Consider the following 17,927-nt stretch of genomic DNA (forward strand, 5'->3'; position numbering starts at 1 on the left):
ATATATACACGCTTGAACCCACAATGGCCCCCTTCAGTCACAAAGCTTCTGCTGCCGGGTCCTCTTAATGGCCCCTGTGTGACTTTAGGGCCTCTCTGCTTAATAAGGTGTTATAATCAGACCACCAAGGGTCTGCCACTCAGAGACTCCACCCTCCATCTTTCACTCAGCAACTCAGCAAGGAGAGATAAAAACCCATCCATGGGGACAATGAGAGACTCATCCCTTTCTCCAAAACTTGTAAATTATGTTAAACACTGTTATGAAGAAATATAAATCCCTCTCTTTATATGGCTTCAAATCAAGCACATTAGGGACATAACATGCTCTCTGTTTGGTATCTAAAGAGTCCAAGTCACAGTGGAGGTTTGTCCTGAAACAAAAAAGGGAACGCTGAAGACTAAAACACTTTGTCAGAGCCGGCATCGCAGCTATTGTGGTGCAGGTGTGAACGGGAAACAGAAGCTTCTCTGTGTGCTCCCTGAGGCACCAGACATCAGACACTCCTGTGTCTATCTGCAACGCTGGGCAAAGCCTAACAGAAACTATTCTGAATGTTGAATCTAAAAAAAAAAATCACTAAGTTTATACAAGGAATTAATTTTCCCTATTTCTGGAAAGTGTTCACATCCATAATAAATTATTATTATTATTTTTTTAATGTGACTCTTAACCTGGACATTTGAATCGAAAAATAATACATCTGTGAGGCGGGAAATAAAAAAGTAGAGCTGAATAATTGTACACACCCTTAAACTAATACTCACCACAGCTTCACTTGAAAATATTATCCCACTCTACCTTATTAAAGTTCTCCAAATCCAACAGACTATGGTGACATCTCTTGCTCACAGCCTTCTTCAGCTGAGCCCACAAAGTTCTCTTTAGATTAAGTTCTCCGCTTTGACTAGGCCATTCCAAACCTTGCATTTTCCTCTGAGGAATACATATCTATGTTGACTTGGATCACATGCACTTAGTGTGATGTTACAAAGTTAAATACATTTTTAGCTCATTACCTGACAACTGGAGAGTTTTTATTAAAACTCCATATGTTAATCTATCTTAAAAAAAAAAAAAAACAGTCCATAAAAGTAGCAGTTTGCCAATGAAGCCCCATCACGTTGCCTTTGAGACTTGGGACACATGTAAACTCAGGCGACACCTAGCGGTTGCAGGAAATATAGCGGCACTATAAAATGAAGATTCACTTTCTCTAATTCTGCACCACTTGGCTTCATTTTCAGAAAGTAATCTACAGAGTCTTTTGACTACAAGACAGAAAAGTAATTGCTTCCAACACCAAGTTTCAACCAAGGACAAAATTTTATTTTAGTAAGGCTCTCTAGACGAGAATACAAAACGCCACTGTAGTCAGGACTGCATGTTTTCTCTGAGAAAAGGTTTCTTTCTCGCAACTCTACTCCTTACTACACAGGAGATTTTTGTCACATTGAAAACACAACACATCCTTGTCGGAGGTTCCTTCAGTCTCTTTGCCTTTCTAGTGATATTTCATAAAGTTTTGAATGTCCCCGTTTCCCCACATTTACTGTGGTGTGGAATATAGATAAATGATTTCTGCCCTTCTTCTGACTGATACCTGGAGACTATGAAATCCCTCTGGTTCTTTGTAACCTGTATGAAAAACTTTTTTTCCAAATTAGGACATATAATCTTTATCTTGATTAGAATGAATATAATTGTAAAATGGTGAAACTAAGTATTTGTTATTCCATGTTTTTATTTTTATTTTTTACATTCCCTCATCCACTTTTAAGAGATTTGTTTGTGTATTAGTTAATTTGATTAGAATAAATACTTGATATGTGAAAAAAACTTGGTTTAATTGGTCTCATTTTATAAGCCTGGTATTTATCAAGAGTACACTCTAGAGAGCCACTATTTTATTCATTATTCTGCATAAAAGCAGTTGTGATTAAACCTGGTCTCCTTGCTCTGCAGGGTCGTTGTATTCGCTTTCAACGGGTCAGAGATGATGATCGGCCGGCTCCTCCCCGAATGCCTCACTCTCCTGCTCCTCCTCCTCCTCCTCCCCCAGTTGAGGAACAACCTTTAGTCTCCAACTCTGTCCCCCGTACGAAACCTCCGTCAAGAGGACCGCGCACTGCTCCATCCACGCTCACAGCGCCTCCGTCCCGCTCGCCCCCTCCTGTGACACGACTCCCGCCCGGCCCACCCCCAACCCGTGCTCCGCCTGGGCCCCTCGGACCCCCACCATCCCGGCCTCCGCCAAGGCTGTAATGACGAAGAGAATGGACGCAAATACAGAGCTTTGCAGAAGTATTTTAAACACTTTTTTTCCATCTTGTCATGTTACAACTAGAGAATTACCGTAAATGTATTTCATTGGGAATGCATAACTGTGAAGTTGCACTGTGAAGTTGAAAAGGAAAAAGAAAGAAAATGTTCTTCTTCTGCAGTTACAGCTGCAAGTCTATTTGGGTTATTTTTCTTCTATCGTCCATATCTTGTGTCTGAAATCGTTATTCACTCATCGCTCAAGCTGGATAGACAACAGAGCAGCTGTTGACGTTCATTTTTCCTCCTGGAAGGTGATCCTCAGCATAATGCTGCCACAGCAATGTTTCACAGTGGAAATGTGTTTAAGGTGTCCGTGGGAGAGAGAGTACACAACCCCACTCTTAAATGTTTTTCTATCTCAAATAGATTTTCAAACAGTATTGCTCTTTATTTTCCTCAATCAATCTTGTCATCTACATCACGTGCAGTGTTAGTTTTACACTTCGGGGTTACATGACGTCAACTTTGGTTTCAGCTGGCCAGAGCACCTTCTTCCACATGGTGGCAAACTGCTGACAACACTTTTAGATTTCATTTTGGGGGATCAGAGTGAAGAGAACTGAATTCACATCAGATATTTCTGATTTGCTACTTCACAGCCGTGCAATACTTCTAGAATGCTTATAAAATGTAATAAAATTTGTTGTTGTAACATGACAAAATGTTAGAAGTACAAAGGCAGGTCATACTTTTGCAGGTCACTCTCATATCTTAACTAATTCCTTAGACAACCGAACGTCATTGTGAAAAATCTTCCAGGCCAGAAGCACAGATATTTTTTTGAGCGCTGTGTCTTGTTGCTGGACAGCAAAATTTATCAATCTTATGTCAAAACCTTTATAAAAAATATAAAACAAAAAAAAGACCATGGATTCAACTGGGACTGTTTGTACAGTAACAGCGTCGTAGAGTAGGTGGTGGTTGTAAGTGTTTATCAAACTTTAGTGATGCTGAAAGTGAGCTAGGAACAGATGGCTTATGAACGTAAACACAAATGTTTTTACATATAAATGCAGCACAATATTAATCCATAAGGAGAAGGTGGTATGAAATACATCATATAGTAAACAAAAAGGGTGGTAGCAGGGTCATTTATGTTGGCTTTTTAATTAACAATTCATACATTTTTATACCTTTTCAACCAAAGAAACCTTTACTGCAGTCTACTTAAAATGTAGTTTTAATGTTCACCAGTCTTATTGCAACTGCAGGGCAGTTTCTCAGTATGTTATTTATTGTAATACAGGCCCTCGTTTCTTTAGCATCTTTTTAGGGTTGTAGGTTTTGAAGTCATTGTAGGGTGGGGAGCACCATGGCAGATATTAGCGAGCTTTGTGGCATGGCATCTGATGTGCTTGAGATCATTTTGAACACATTCAAGTAAAAGATTGTATTGAAAAATGTGTATCTTCAGGGCTCTTTGTATACTGCATTTACTGACTGAAATGATCATTTGCATTATTTCTTCAATATTAACACGTCTGATTTCAATAAAGACATTTCTTTTTTATGCGCTGCCTTTCATAGTTTTTGTTTTACGTATTTAAAGATGAGTCTTTTCCGTGACGGTGTAACTCAAACCAGCGGAGGAACAAGCAGGTCAACAGATTTTATTACATGGTTATTAGCTGATTGAATTTTGTTAATACTTGTTGATGTAATGCCTTAAAACTACATCAAATTAATTAAGCAAATTACAAAATGTCAGGCCTGTTGTAAACTACACAGGAAATGTATGTTGAAAACCATAAAAATTACTTTACATCCATTAATCTGGAGAGTTTATGAAGCAACTTTCAAGTCTTTACAAGGAAATATATTTCTGCAGTAATAAAGTGCAGTGCTCATATTCCTAAAGTTATATAATAATAGAAAGGGATATTTTAGCCCCCTTTTTGAACAACATACTATGGGGCACCCTTTATGAAGTTACACAATATTAAAAGTAATATTTGGTGAGACTTTTTTTGTCGTCCAGACCATTTTAGGAATCCAGCGGTTTCAATCTTATTGCAATTATATATAAATAAACATATGCAAATATATAAAGCATTTTGTGGGGAAACAGAAACCCTTTTAATTTTAGAATATGCTTACACACATGAATTTTGTGTGTATAAATCTGAATAAATAATATTAACCAACTAGTCTTTAATTTAGACTACATCCTGGTTGGCAGAGAGAGAGAGCGAGAGAGAGATCTGATTTTTTATAGATTTTATTTTATAGAGTACTCGATTACTAAAATATTCTTTTACAACAGCCCTACTGCTCAGTGTAATTTTCTTTGGATATCAATAGCAAGAACAAGCTTATTTGTTTTAACAGTTTTAAATCCACAATCAAATGCGATAATCATAAATAAAAAACAACTTTTAATCCACAAACATTACTCTTATTTACGGATTGAAGACTATGTCTCTGAACTTTATATTTTTTTACTAAAGTCAAGACAAAAAAGCAGAGAAGCTGCGTGTTGATCCATGTAGGATATAAAACATAAGTGAAATTTAATTGGCTTTGGATAAATCGGATTTTTTCATATCAATTGCAAATCAAGGCTTTCTATTTACATAAAACTGAACCACATACAAAACAATGGAAATCCAGGGTTAAATCTTAATCTTTGTCCCAAATCCTGCTTCGTACTTCAGGTCCCTGTTGTTTTTCTCCTAAGGAATGCAGACATACTGAACACAGAAGTGACTCGAAGGTCAGCCTGTCATTACATGACTCGCATTACTTCATCCTATCAGGGAAAATGAATCACATCAGCACTACGGTATGTCAGAAAAACAACCCAAGTTTCGAAGCTGAGCTGCAAAATGCAACAACTTCCCTGTTCAAGTTGGGATTTATTTCAGGTTTATGATGAGTCAAAACAGAAAAGCAAGTTCACTCTGCACTCCATAATTCACTTTAATACACTTGAAGGAACCTTATGGCATTAGTCAATGCTTTATCACAATTTACAGTACACAAGCCTGCAGCAACGTCAAGCGGCCAAATGTGGAAATGAAAACAAAACTGTTGTGTCTCTGTATGAATGCAATCAATTTGGGGCATGTCAAAATGAGTATAGATACGATTTTCTTTTTTCTTCCACTTGAGTAACAACAAGGCAAGGGGAGCATAATCAGCAAGAAATTCTCATTTCCATCCCACTGAATGATGTAAACTGGTAAATGTTCAGAGTATCTTTGAAACACACACACATATCTAGGTGTGCTCTCACTTTGATACACACCTTACTAAAGCAGTCCAACAAACAATACAAGTCATCTTCTTCAGGCTTTCCTTTTTTTCTTCTGCATTTTCTTTCCAGACTGCGCCCCCTTCTGGACACCTCTCACCATGCCTTTGAACTGACCGTGCAGTTTGGCTCGCTTCCTGTAGGCGTAAAGCAAAACTTTAGGCTCAAGTCTAAGCCTACAAATCAGTGTGATGGCATGAGCTGATGCTCATACCTGCGATTGAGCTGGTCCTTCTTCAGAGGGATGTAAGCGTAAGGATCCACCTTTCCTTTTTTCTTCACATCTCCTTTTCCTTTCTGTCAGAGTTAGAAAAAGACACTCAGAATGACAGTGTAGACTCAAGCAACTTCACTTCAGTTGCAGATTGTTGTGCTTGTTTACCTTTGATTTATAATCGGATCCAGCATCTTGCCTTCGTCCCAGAGGTCTGTGGATACCCGAGCCGCCGGCTGTGAGAAAAGCATCATCATCACACAGTGCTATGTACAAGTGTTTGCATCTATTTGAACCTTGCGACAACACAACTAAAAACCTTAATGTACTTTAACTGGATTTTATGCGAGTCTGCAACCTGTGGCCCTTCCGTATTGGCTCTTCATAACTTGGGCTAAAAATGATAAAGAACCAACTAATGTTTTTAGACTTAGAAATGATAGCAAATTCAATGTTTTTAGCAATTTTGTGGTTCTTTTCATGCAATAATTGTATTGCATGAAAAGAACATTGTATTGCATTGTATTACTGAATTATCCAAAAGAGCCAGTAATATTATTTTGGATTATTTTTTTCTGGCCATTAGGTTGAAAACTGAGTCTTTTTCCCACCATAATTTTTCTACACCCCATGCAAGAACACGTATCTATCCTCTTTTGTTGCAAAGGTTTTGAGTTTTTCAAAAATAGGAAAAATGATAGTGGTTTAATAAAGACACATTTTCTAAAGTACATATGTGTTAAAAATAATAAATTGTTCTTTCTTCAAAATGGTCAGGTAACTTTTGTGATTCTGAATGGGTTTTATTCAGCTGGATTGAAGGTAGAAATGGTTGTCTGCAGTTTCCCACAAGCTGTGTATAGGATACAGCAAACGTTGAAGAGTCTTTTGGCCTATGTGCAAAACACTTTGTGTGGTCGAAGATTAACAATGCAAGTCAGTTTGTGAAAACCACCACACCGTGAAGCATGGTTGTGGCAGCAGTCTGCTGTAGGAATGCTTTTCTTCACCAGGGAAAAGGAGCCTGGTCAGGGAGAAATCCTTGAAGAAAATCTGCACAAGACTGAGATTAAGGCAGAGGTTCGCCTTCCACCAGAACAACTCTAAATATACAGTCAGAGCTAAAAGGAGTGGGTTACATCAAAGTGCATTCATTTGTCAGAAAGGCATAATCAAAGAAGAGAATAAAACCAAATTTGTAATCTGTGGCCAGACTTGATGTTCACAGATCCACTCCATCCACTCTGAGCCACTTCGTGAAAGAAAAGTGAGTCAGAGGCTGGTAGGGATTTTAACTCAGAAGACTTGCATCTCTTTCAGCAAACTGAACTAAAGTGCTAAGTCAGGGCCTTGAATGCATGCAAGCACATTAAAAACACATATCGATATCTTTCCATTTCACAAATAATCAATACTAAAATTCAAATAAAACACCACTGAGGTTTCTGGTTACAACATAACAAAATGAGAAAAAGGATAAAGAGTGTCATTTCATCTCCAAGGCAGTTCAGTAATTAAGAGGAATATCTTCTTTAGTTACCTTTATATTTCAATTGAGGTTCAACATCCATGTCCTCGTCTAAATTGTCATCTTGAAACTTTCTCTTCTGGGATTTTTTCTGCAAGTGCAAAAAAAAAGAAAGAATAAAAGCCGACTGTAAGCAAAACAGCTTACAAAAGTTTTGAGTTTTTCCAAATATAGGAAAATACACGGTGCTCTGTAAAACTCACAGATTTCACTCCTGCTTCCTCCAGGATATCATTCATCTCTTCTCCACCTGTGAAGAGAAGCACCGCCGTCAGTGTGTTCACACATAAAGCTCTTGCAACGACACCACCGGACTCCTCTAACCTTTATTTTTCCTATCGTCCTCGTCATCCTCTCTGATGATGAGCCGTCCGTCTGAGGTCACCTTGAAGCCGTGTTCGACCTTGGTGATCTTCTTCAGCTGTGGATTTGTGGCTGAGAAACAGCAAAACATCATTTTAACTCCTCTGAACCTCATAATTGTTCTCTGATTAAAGCAAAAAGCCTCACAATGCCGTAGTACCTAGAACTCTTTGTGAAACCTTTGGATCCAAGAAGTTCAAAGGGTCATCTCCCTCTCCCTCCTTCAGCCATGCTTTCCCTTTCTGTTTGCTTGATTTCTTCTGGGTGTTACGAGACTTTCCTTCATCCTCAGACAAATCACCGTCGGACTCAGCCAGGATGTCCTCAATACTAGAACGAAAACAGGGAATGTGATAAACATATACACGAAAGTGAGTTTCGTGTGGGGAGCTGTTGTCGTACCTTTCGCTTTTTCCTTTAGACGTCTCCTCTTCGCTCTCTGACGATGCGTCCTGCTCCTCTGCGACCTGCTTCCGCCTCTTGTTTCGGGCCTCGGCTTTGCGGATGTTTGTCAGCACCTTGTGGTGCTCTGCAGGCAGCATGCTCTTCACCAGTTCAAAGCTGGAAACCCATAATCAGAGCTTTCAGGAGAAGGAAAGCTTAATGCTAACAAATAACATAGCTAGGAAGGAGACTCACCCAAACTTTCGGATAAATTTAGTGAAGATGTTCTTGAGTTTGGTTCTGAAATGCCTTCTTACATCATCCTTGATGTTTCCAACTCCCTCCATCTGAACAGAGAGGGAACAAAACGTATTTTATCATATTATATCCTCATTACTAAATGTGTTTACGCACTAAACCTTTAATCTACTGTTTAAATATTAAAAAATTTTTTGGTCAATTACATCAAAATCTTTACAATTTCTCTTAGACATTTTACATCTTAAACGTCAATTACATCAAAATCTTTACAATTTCTCTTAGACATTTTACATCTTAAACGTTTGATTGATCACCAATGGGCAACTATTTGGACAAAATGTCCTATGTGTGCAGTGTACATGTGACTTTTAAACTATGTAAGTGCGATGGACACCAGGTCATTTATTTCAATCAGAATTAAGACAGTTGAAAATATTTACAAATTTTTACTTTTTTAAAAAAGAGGATTCTGGAGTTTTAACCAGCAGACAGACCCATAATTTTAGTCATTATTCAGAAAGTGTTACCTTAAATCAAGTTAAATATAAGTTGGAAAGTACATTCTCGTATTTTGTTTTAGTGCAAAAAAAAAAAAAAAAACATATTAATCTGTTGAAATTAAGAAAATTATCCAAAACAGAACATTTCTGAGTATCAACTCTCTGTGGAGGGGTGGGACTGACTGATTTGGTTGTCATGGAGAGCTCCTTTGAAACATTTTGTCACCGGTAATGTACAGTTCATACCATAAGGGTAACATGTGAGCCCAAAGCTTTGGGGTCCATGATAAACAGGATGACTTTGATGAAGCCCAAAGCCGCTTTGACAACCTCCCTGGTTCGAGACGAAAGAAGCAGACAGACGTTTTGCAGCAGCTGCTCCATGGTGGAAACGTCTATCGAGTCTGAAAGACAAATGTAAAAAGTAAAACTGAGTCTGCCGCACAGATGTCATTTTTTTTCATAAGTCCAGGTGAAAACATACAAGTGAAACCCACCTTTGTACTCAAACACAAGACGAGTCAATGCCAAAATGGTGCAAGTGATCATGGTGACGGATCCGGTGAGTCCTGCATACACCAGAGCTAAATACTCCTCCATCGCATCTATAAACGAGGCAGGTAATGTTAGCTGTTTTATAAATTCCAATGTTACAAACTTACATGTATTCAGAAACAATGCAACACCTTTTTTGTTCCCACAGAAGCGAACAAAAGCATTTCCTATTTCCACCAGAAGACTGTAGGCGTTCTTACGAGCTCCAACAGAAACCTCCTTGGTACAGATGATCACCTGCAGGGCAGAAATCCTCATAAACACCAAATACATGAGCTCTGTCTGTGTCTGTTGTCATCAGCTCTGATTTGCGTTTGCACCTCTGGCAGCAGCGCAGTGATGAAGCCTTTGTGCTCCTCATTCAACCTTTTCACGATATGGATAAGACACTTGAGTCTCGGCTGAGAAAAGCAAAAACAAAGCAGTCAGGTGGGAGTGAATCACATCAGCCAGGCGTACAGGATATTTTTCTACATATATAAAGATTTTACCCTCTTTGCGGGTGAAGAAGCATTTTTAAGAGTGTCAAGCAGGACAGTTTTCAGAGTTTCCAGGTTGGACAGGACAAAGGATTTACACTCGTCTCTCTCTGCTCCGCACATCTCCTCCAACACGCGGTACGCCTTCTTCTGCATGCCCGGCTCTTTGGCCTGAACACAAACGCAATAAAAAAAAAAAAGAAACCTTCTAAAAAGGGCCTGAATTAAAAAACTGCAAGGGCAACCAATATTTTTTCTAGAACAGTGAAAACTGAATTTTAAAAAGTTACAAATCTTGTTAATAAATTCATTACAGAGCAACAAACAAAAATGTATTTCTCTGAAAAATAAAATATAATTTTTTTAGAACCAACTAAAAATAGTTAAAAACAGAAATGGTACATCCTACACAGTCATGGGAAAGACTGCTAACTTGATAGTTGTTCAACAGACAGTCACTGACCCTCTTTACAAGCAGGTTTACTCAAAAGAAAGGAAATAAAGAAGCCAGGCGCTTCCAAAGTGCTGTAATGAAGTACATTATTAGAAAGTTTAGCAAAAAATAAAAATGAGGGGAAAAAAGGCACTCAAGCAAACCCACATATATATAACCAGGACTTAGGCTACAACTACTTCAGATAAAGGAAGTTTATTCCATTTGAACATTAAAATCTCTGATTCTGGAGGAGTGGAGACCACTACCAAGTTTCCAGTCAGTGTTATTAGGGAGCCATGGCAGCTGCTGCTTTTGGCCCGCTGTGCTTTATAAAGTCCAAAGTCAGCACAGCTGTCTACCCAGAAATTCGAGAGCACTTCATGCCTCCCTGTCTTGGCAAAGTTTGTGAAGCAGCTGATCTGATTCTCATGCAGGATTCAACTCCTGGATACACTGCCAAAAGCAACAATGCTTACTCTTTTGGACGAGATTAATGTGGCTGACTGACCAGCAACCTCATCTGATCTAAAGCCTATAAAGAATCCACAGAGGGTTGCCGAGAATGATGGGACGTACCAGAGCCAACAATGCAGTCGAGCTGCAGGACTCTATAAAGGGAACCTTTGCTTCATTCATTCAGACTCTAAACCACTCTGCATTCATGCAGTAATTGCAGCAAAAAGAGCTCTAGCCGGGCGGCTAATACACAGTACATAAAAGTAAGTTTTCTGCATTACAAATACTTTTTTATTGGTCTAATTTGTTTCAAATTTTCTGGGAAAAGGAAATTTGGGTTTTTATTCGATATAAGACAGAGTCAGAGTTTCACTTTTTGATTCAAGTAACTTTTCAATTATATTTTTATTTATTTCGATGCATCATTAAACATACCTCCATATATGGTCTTATGAGCTCAAACGTTTTGGCCATAGTGCTTTCATCAACGAAGGGAGCCATGGCAACCACAAGGTCCATCACTGCAAGCCTGAGAAGAAGATCGGACCGGAACAGGATCAGCAAACAGATGATGAAAATATATTAATCATTTTCTGATGGAAATCAAACCCAGTGGATCCCAGTTAGATGTCCTACCGTGTGAACTCAACGCTCTCCGTGCTGGTCAGCCGGTCAGAGGCTTTTTGCAGCAATGTGCAGATCAGCTGCGGATGATCAAAGTAAAATTGCATAAGCAGATCATTTTAACACTCTTCAGCACAACAGAAGCGCTAAAATGTTACCTGCATATCAGTGACAGTTAAGTAGACTTTGATGGTGTCCAGCACAGCCATCCTGTAAGTACCAGAGTCCCCATCTGCAGGCTGCTGGCTGTACAGGTTGAAAAGGATGGGCAGGAAGTTTTTGGAGAACCGTCCCAGTTCTGCCTTTTCTTCCACTTCAACATGATCACATACAGGAATGATTATAACACTGCAACGATGCAACAGTTTGGACAAAGAGACGACCTCTGGGAACATTTGCCACCTGTGGAGCAGCTCTTGTTGATCAGCGTACGCAGAGCTTGGCACACGGTGAGGCGCAGGTCTGGCCGTTCGTTAATGGCCATGCCGAGCGTCCGGGCGACGCCCTTGAAGGACGCCGTCAGGTCCACTGGACATGTGCAGAAGCCAGGAAGCATGGTCCAAATCTGAAATGTGGAACTTAGATCAGCATTGTTTGCTTATGCACAATCTGGTTTGTTGTAACCATAGAAAGTACACCTGGCCTGGTGCATCCAAGCTTAGCAGGCTCACTTCCTGGATGAAGTCACTGACCTACCTATCTATGCCTTTAGCTTTCTCAGTCTTGTGGGGGTTTTTATATTATAGAACAAACTCCCGGCCCAGAGATTGTGTGTTTAGCTTATCATTCTATTGTCATTTAATCTGTGGACATTTTTTAACCTCAGGAGTAAGTCATTCTGGATCAATGATTGGTTTTTGTTTCTTGTTTGTCCATCCTACCCCACCCTGTTGGAGTTCTTTTTCCTGCCATTTCTATCCACTGTTACCACATCCTCTTCGATATTATTAGAAGCAAATGCTAAGAGAAATGAAGAAAATGAAGGCTAAATATAACTGATATTGTCAGAGGTCTTAGGCTAGTGGGCTTGTGAATAACGGTTGTTTTTCCCCTAAATGTAGATATTTTTTAACCCCTTGTCCCGGATCCAATAAACATTAAGTAAATAACTCCAAAATTCAACACTTATAACACCAGTCAAAATTAAGTGAAAAGTTAAAGCAATGAGACAAGTTTTTTTGTTTTTTTTTGTTACCTGTAGCTGTAATGTCTGGTACACTTTTGCTTCCAGCTTCTTTCCTTCTTGCTCCAACTCTTCAGCTACAAAACAGGATTAGCCAGTTAAAGCATGTAAAAACAGAAAATTTTATTTCCTAGTCCACATTCATTCAAGCTGCTAGCGCATGAGAGAGAGACTTAACAATAGCTAATTTTGGAGATTTTAGTAACCTTTTGGAAACTTCAAAGCTACGTCACGATTTACATTCTGTAGGGAATAGATCTGGAAACTGATTATTAGCAATGCTAATAGTACTGATCATTAATACAAGATGCTAAATCTAGTTAATAGTTTTATCTCAATAAACATGTAACTTACCTCTTTGCTTGAGTGTAGTGGCCAAAGGGAGAAAATAAGAAGCAAAGAAACCGAGGCGAGTGTTTTTCACGTGATCTCGGATGACTGGAACCAACCAGCTGCGAGGGAACTCCAAGTCATCACTAAAAAAACAAACGACAAGAAAACACAAGCAAAAGTTAATAAAATCACAGTAAAGACAGTAGAACATCCTGTCGTTTTGGCGTCGTACTTGTAGCCGGTGATGTTGAGAGGCACAGCAGCCAGCACCACTTCAGGCCCCATGCTTTCCACAGCGCCTCCCACAGCCAGGTCCAACTCCCCGCTGAAGGAGAACTGAGGGACGGAGCGCAGGTCTGACAGGGACTGCAGGGACTGTCCAGCACAAGGGAAGAGGTGTCAGTCCACTTCATTTTATTCTTTATCCTCTTAAGGGTTTCAACATGTCAAGGCTATACCTTAGTCATGATGGGGTGAGCTTGTTTTCCTGCAGCTCTGTAAAAGCAACCAAGGATCTGCAGCACAAAGGGCCATGAGGCATGAAAGCGATAGGATAATCCTTCCTCCACAATGCTGGAAAAATGCAAGTACAGACAGTTAGTAGTTTTGTAGTGACTTATGAAAAAACGGTAAAAAAAAAGAAGAAAAGAAACACAAAAAACTATCTGCGATCTTACCGAAACATTTTACAGACATATGAGGGGTTCCCTGCAGAGGCGGTGGCAGTGATCATCCCCATTTCCTCCATGTGAGGAGCAACACACTCAGTCAACAAACTCTGAGATATAAAGACATCATACATAACCATTTAGCATATGCACACACCAAAAACAACACCGAAAAGTTTAATTGCTGTCAGTTTCAGTGCCTATTACCTTAAGTGTGTTGGTGGCTGCAGAGACCACCTGTGTGTGAGGCGACAGCAGGCAGGACATGGTAGAAGAGAACAGCCGAGGGAGGTGACCTAAACTCAGAGAACTCTGCAAACTGGACCAAAAGACACACAGAAGGTCGGTGACACACCTGAGAAAAGTCCTTTCAATCTCGCTCTCCAATCTTGACCAACTATACCTTGCCAGGTGAACATGTGCTTTCTCCATGACGGTAAGCCAGGCTAGCAGAGGCTGCAGGTCATTCTCACTGGGAAGGTAGTCATAGAGAGCCTGAGGAAGACAACTGAGAGTGAGTCTTCAGCAGATTTTACGCCAGGAGTAACGGGGCACATTGCTTTTGTCTCACCGTGATGATCTGGGCATTGAGTTCTGCAGAGAGGGACGATGCATTCGGCTTCGCAATGAAGAGTTGATGAAATGCCTGCATGGCGCTGGCTGTTACCATCTTACAGCCGAGTCAAACAGAAGAAGAATTGCTTTAAAAAAAAAGTCCAAAGAAGCACCAAAGTAGCTGCAGCTGGGGGAACTCACCACATGGCTGAGAGTCATGACACGCAGCAGAGTTTCACAGCAGGACTTAACGGCTCCCAGAGGAAACGATCCCATCAGCTCCTTCAGGAGGCAGAGCACATGGAGGGTGGTGGTGTCCTCTTTGCTACCTGACGAGGTGCCAAAGATCAACTCACGGCTCATCGGACACATTTTAATATATTTGCTAAAGAGGATGTTCTCTCGTTGGATCACCACAACTTTCAAAAAGCAAACATTTGGACCGGACATGGTCTTCCAAACATTTTCTGCAGCCATTTCGAAACTTACTTCAGTATAATCAGCTGAGACCCTTGCATAACTATTCACATCAGTTGAACTAGTTTGCATTTTGTCACATTAATCCACAATGGGATTTTAAAAACTTCATACAACACAATTAAATTTTTTTTGTGGTCTAAAATGTGGCAAACATTTGCATACAGTTTGTTCTTTTATAGCATAACCCAGCTTTAAACTTCTCCACAGCTTTATATTTGACCTTTCTGCAGTCTGCATCACAATTATGAATACATTGTGTTGGTTTATGGTGTGAAATCCCAACAACATACATTAAATGCAGATCCTTATATTACCTAATTCACTTCCTGACTGTTTTTGTGTACAAAATTTGCTGATTTTAACTAATTACTAGATATAAAATTAAATCCTTTAACTGGAAAGTGAACATTTTACTACATCAGTTAAGTAAACTAACAACCATGATGCCTCACCTCCTGCCTGCTCTATTTCTTTGATGCAAAACTTGGCTGTAGTGATGGCAGCAGGGTGATGGCTTGGAGCATCATCAGTAAAGAGGAAGTCGCTGCCTCGAAGAATGGAGCAAACGCCTTGCTGAGCTGCTTTACGGACCTGAGGGGGAAAAAAAACAAACAAAATAGACAATCACTTGTAAGAAAAATCTTGCATTGTAATTTTTTGGACGAAAAGTAAATAAGGTTTCTGTTTATTTAAGCTAGTGGGAGTGACCTTTGGCTTGCTGTGCACCGTGAAGCTGAGCAGACCATGATAAGCCTGCAGAGTAGATGGGTAGCTCCAGACAGAAACATCCTGCTTCCTCAACAAAGTGGCCAAGCAGGACAAGATCTATAGATGCAAATGCAAAAAACAATATAGATTTAAAAACAGAGTGAAAACAGAACAACACAAAGGCAAACCGGAAAATCCTCTCACCCATCTGAGAGCTGAAGATGCATCAGATGAAACCTGTTTAGACATGATGTCCATGAGAGCCTTGGTGGTGTCTGAGAACTTGGACTTAAGCACTGGAGCTGGAACACTGGTGACACCCAAACACTGAGCAGTCAGTATTAATCAGGTATAATATGTTCAGTCATGGAAAAGACAAACGTTTTCTAATTTCTACCGTTTCATGACAAGGTTGAGAAGATAAGCCACTGCAGCCTGAGATTCTTCTGATTCCACAACTTCCAAGGTCGTCATCTACCAAAAATCAAAAACAGACTAATTAGAAATAAAGCTAATCAATCTAAGGGGATGATTTTTCTTCTTTTTTTTTTACCACAAACTTTAAACAAAATATAAACCAGTGAAACACTCACTAAAGCAGCAAAGTACTCCGTCTCTGTTTCCTTCCCGCCTTGACTTCGGATCACTTCAGTAACAGCAGCTAAAACTGCACAAATCTGGCAAACATCAAAAGACTCAGTTACAGCAGGTGCAGATATGCTACAAAATATTGCTCAAGTTTAGAAATTGGGAGTATGCAAGGGGCAGGCAATACACCCGTAGTCCTACCTCTTTATGTGCAGCGGAGTTGGACTCCCAGAAGCGCTGCACCTTTCTGAATGTGAGGTTGGAACAATCGGACAGGCCACTCAGGAAGGTGCCCGATGTTCTCTCCGACAGTCTCTCATCAGGCTCCTCTTCCATTTGAGTATCCTTACGGGCCTCTGCATTAAGCTCCAGGGGCCCAGCCTGCAGCTCATTGTGAAGCTTGAGAGCATCAACAGTCAGGTCGCTCTTCGCTGTGGAAGTAAAAACAAAACGGAAAGATATCAATTCATTGCTGTCACTCAAAAACTAAAGTTCAACATTTATTCACAAAAAGAGTTAAGAGGGCCCGACTTACTATGTCACATAAATTTATTTATCATTGTGTTTACAGGCTTGTTTAGACAATTACATCCATAGTTTCTACACAAGTTTTCCATGAAAGTTAAAAAAAAATTTACAGCTTAATATTTTCCTCTTTTCTGTTTTTACACCACACATGTAATGGTTCATTACAAAAAAGAGTATGGAATATGCAAGAAAACAACTTTGTAAGAGTATACAGATAAACAGATGAATCAGGTAGAGTGGTGAATGAATGGTAAACAAATGGGTGGATAAACACCCATTTGTTTAACATGATTACATCATGATTACATCATTCAGAAAACAAGATAAAGTGAAACTATTAATATTTTTGTTCCACTGATTTTCTATCCTTATCCAAAGATAAAAAATACTTTAATAAAGCTTCATACTTATCCAGACTGTCCTGTGAGTCCTGAATTATATTAGAGGCTGATGTCTTAAAACTGCATTCCTTAAAATTTTTAGGCAAGTGGTAATAGGCAAACATACATGAATATCTGTAACTTATGTCCAGTTATGCCTCTGTGTTGTAAACTGCAGCAGTGAAGTAATCATGTCAAATAATGACCAGTGTGTTTCTCAGTGTTTACAAACTCCATTTAGGATTTTACAGACCGACTGAACAGAAAAGTCAGGGGGATTTACTCCTGAGAGTATGATACTGGGTGTTTGCTAAGCAGCGTAACAGATAAAGTTATCTAAGTTAAATGGCTAGTGTGGCTGATGTTAGCTCTCTGAGACCCACGTGTGTATCTCTTACCGCTGGGTCTGCTGAAAAAGCGGCTTTTCGCCGCCTGTCGGAACCGGCTGGTCTGCGGATTGGAGTCGCTGCTGTGTCCTTTCTTCCAGCGCTTCAACTTGACCCCGGTCCCCGACCGAAGTTTCCCTGATTTCACCATTTTTCAGGGCCGAAAATAATCACGTTTCTCCACTTGGCTGACTGTGGAGCTCCAGATGACTCCGTCGCTCGTTGGATGACGTCACAAGATTTGCTGTCGAGTCCAATTCGACGTTATGTTGGTATGCCAGTAGATGGCGCTGTTCACTACAAACAGCCCTCCCTCCTATTTGTTCAGCTATGATTTCTGTTACAGCCATACAGACAACTTACAAACTAATAAGTTCCACTTTGTTTTTGCAGGTGTTCCAGCCCAGGAATTGATTCCTAACAATTTCTCTGGATGTCTTGGTTTTTCCTCAGAAACATTGTGTTTAATCCCAACCAGCAGGTTTTCGGTTTGACCAAGCAGCGACTAGACTGGTGGCTTCGTAATGTTAATAACGTTGGTGTGAAACAAAGATGTTGCTGAATTATTGATATTTTTGAGGTTGTTGTTTTTCTTGAAATATGAATTTTAAGGGCATTTTATTCTTCAGCAGAAGGCAGAATGGCCCTTCAATGTATTAAAAGGTGATCTATGACACAAAGATTTTCCCGATTTTTTGGACTGACAAAAAGGAAAGATGAAAACATTCAGTCAATATGAA

General features: G+C 39.8%; 2 protein-coding genes across 2 annotated transcripts in view; one reads left to right on the plus strand and one right to left on the minus strand.

Annotated features, from left to right (window-relative positions):
• antxr1d (ANTXR cell adhesion molecule 1d) overlaps positions 1 to 3,835 on the plus strand; it is a 30,121-nt gene extending 26,286 nt beyond the window's left edge. Inside the window, exon 18 of the mRNA XM_032553191.1 lies at positions 1,966 to 3,835. Coding sequence (XP_032409082.1) covers positions 1,966 to 2,265 — 300 coding nt within the window. The 3' untranslated portion in view covers positions 2,266 to 3,835. The remainder of the gene's footprint in view (positions 1 to 1,965) is intronic.
• Positions 3,836 to 4,747: 912 nt separating this feature from the next.
• On the minus strand, positions 4,748 to 17,417 carry rrp12 (ribosomal RNA processing 12 homolog). Its single transcript, XM_032553190.1, has 34 exons — positions 17,200 to 17,417; positions 16,095 to 16,324; positions 15,899 to 15,982; positions 15,703 to 15,779; positions 15,510 to 15,615; positions 15,306 to 15,422; positions 15,050 to 15,188; positions 14,319 to 14,446; positions 14,134 to 14,232; positions 13,966 to 14,057; positions 13,770 to 13,881; positions 13,572 to 13,672; positions 13,353 to 13,467; positions 13,127 to 13,269; positions 12,916 to 13,037; positions 12,574 to 12,638; positions 11,781 to 11,943; positions 11,537 to 11,691; positions 11,391 to 11,458; positions 11,190 to 11,283; positions 9,875 to 10,033; positions 9,704 to 9,784; positions 9,515 to 9,620; positions 9,326 to 9,433; positions 9,075 to 9,232; positions 8,323 to 8,414; positions 8,086 to 8,244; positions 7,844 to 8,013; positions 7,645 to 7,755; positions 7,524 to 7,570; positions 7,333 to 7,411; positions 5,961 to 6,028; positions 5,793 to 5,875; positions 4,748 to 5,715 (listed from the first exon to the last, which is right to left on the minus strand). The coding sequence occupies exons 1-34, from the start codon at positions 17,336 to 17,338 to the stop codon at positions 5,613 to 5,615; spliced, it is 3,873 nt and encodes a 1,290-aa protein (XP_032409081.1). The 5' UTR covers positions 17,339 to 17,417; the 3' UTR covers positions 4,748 to 5,612.
• Between the last annotated feature and the right edge of the window lie 510 nt (positions 17,418 to 17,927).

This window comes from Xiphophorus hellerii, chromosome 22 (genome assembly GCF_003331165.1).
Source record: "Xiphophorus hellerii strain 12219 chromosome 22, Xiphophorus_hellerii-4.1, whole genome shotgun sequence".
Lineage (NCBI taxonomy): Eukaryota > Metazoa > Chordata > Actinopteri > Cyprinodontiformes > Poeciliidae > Xiphophorus > Xiphophorus hellerii.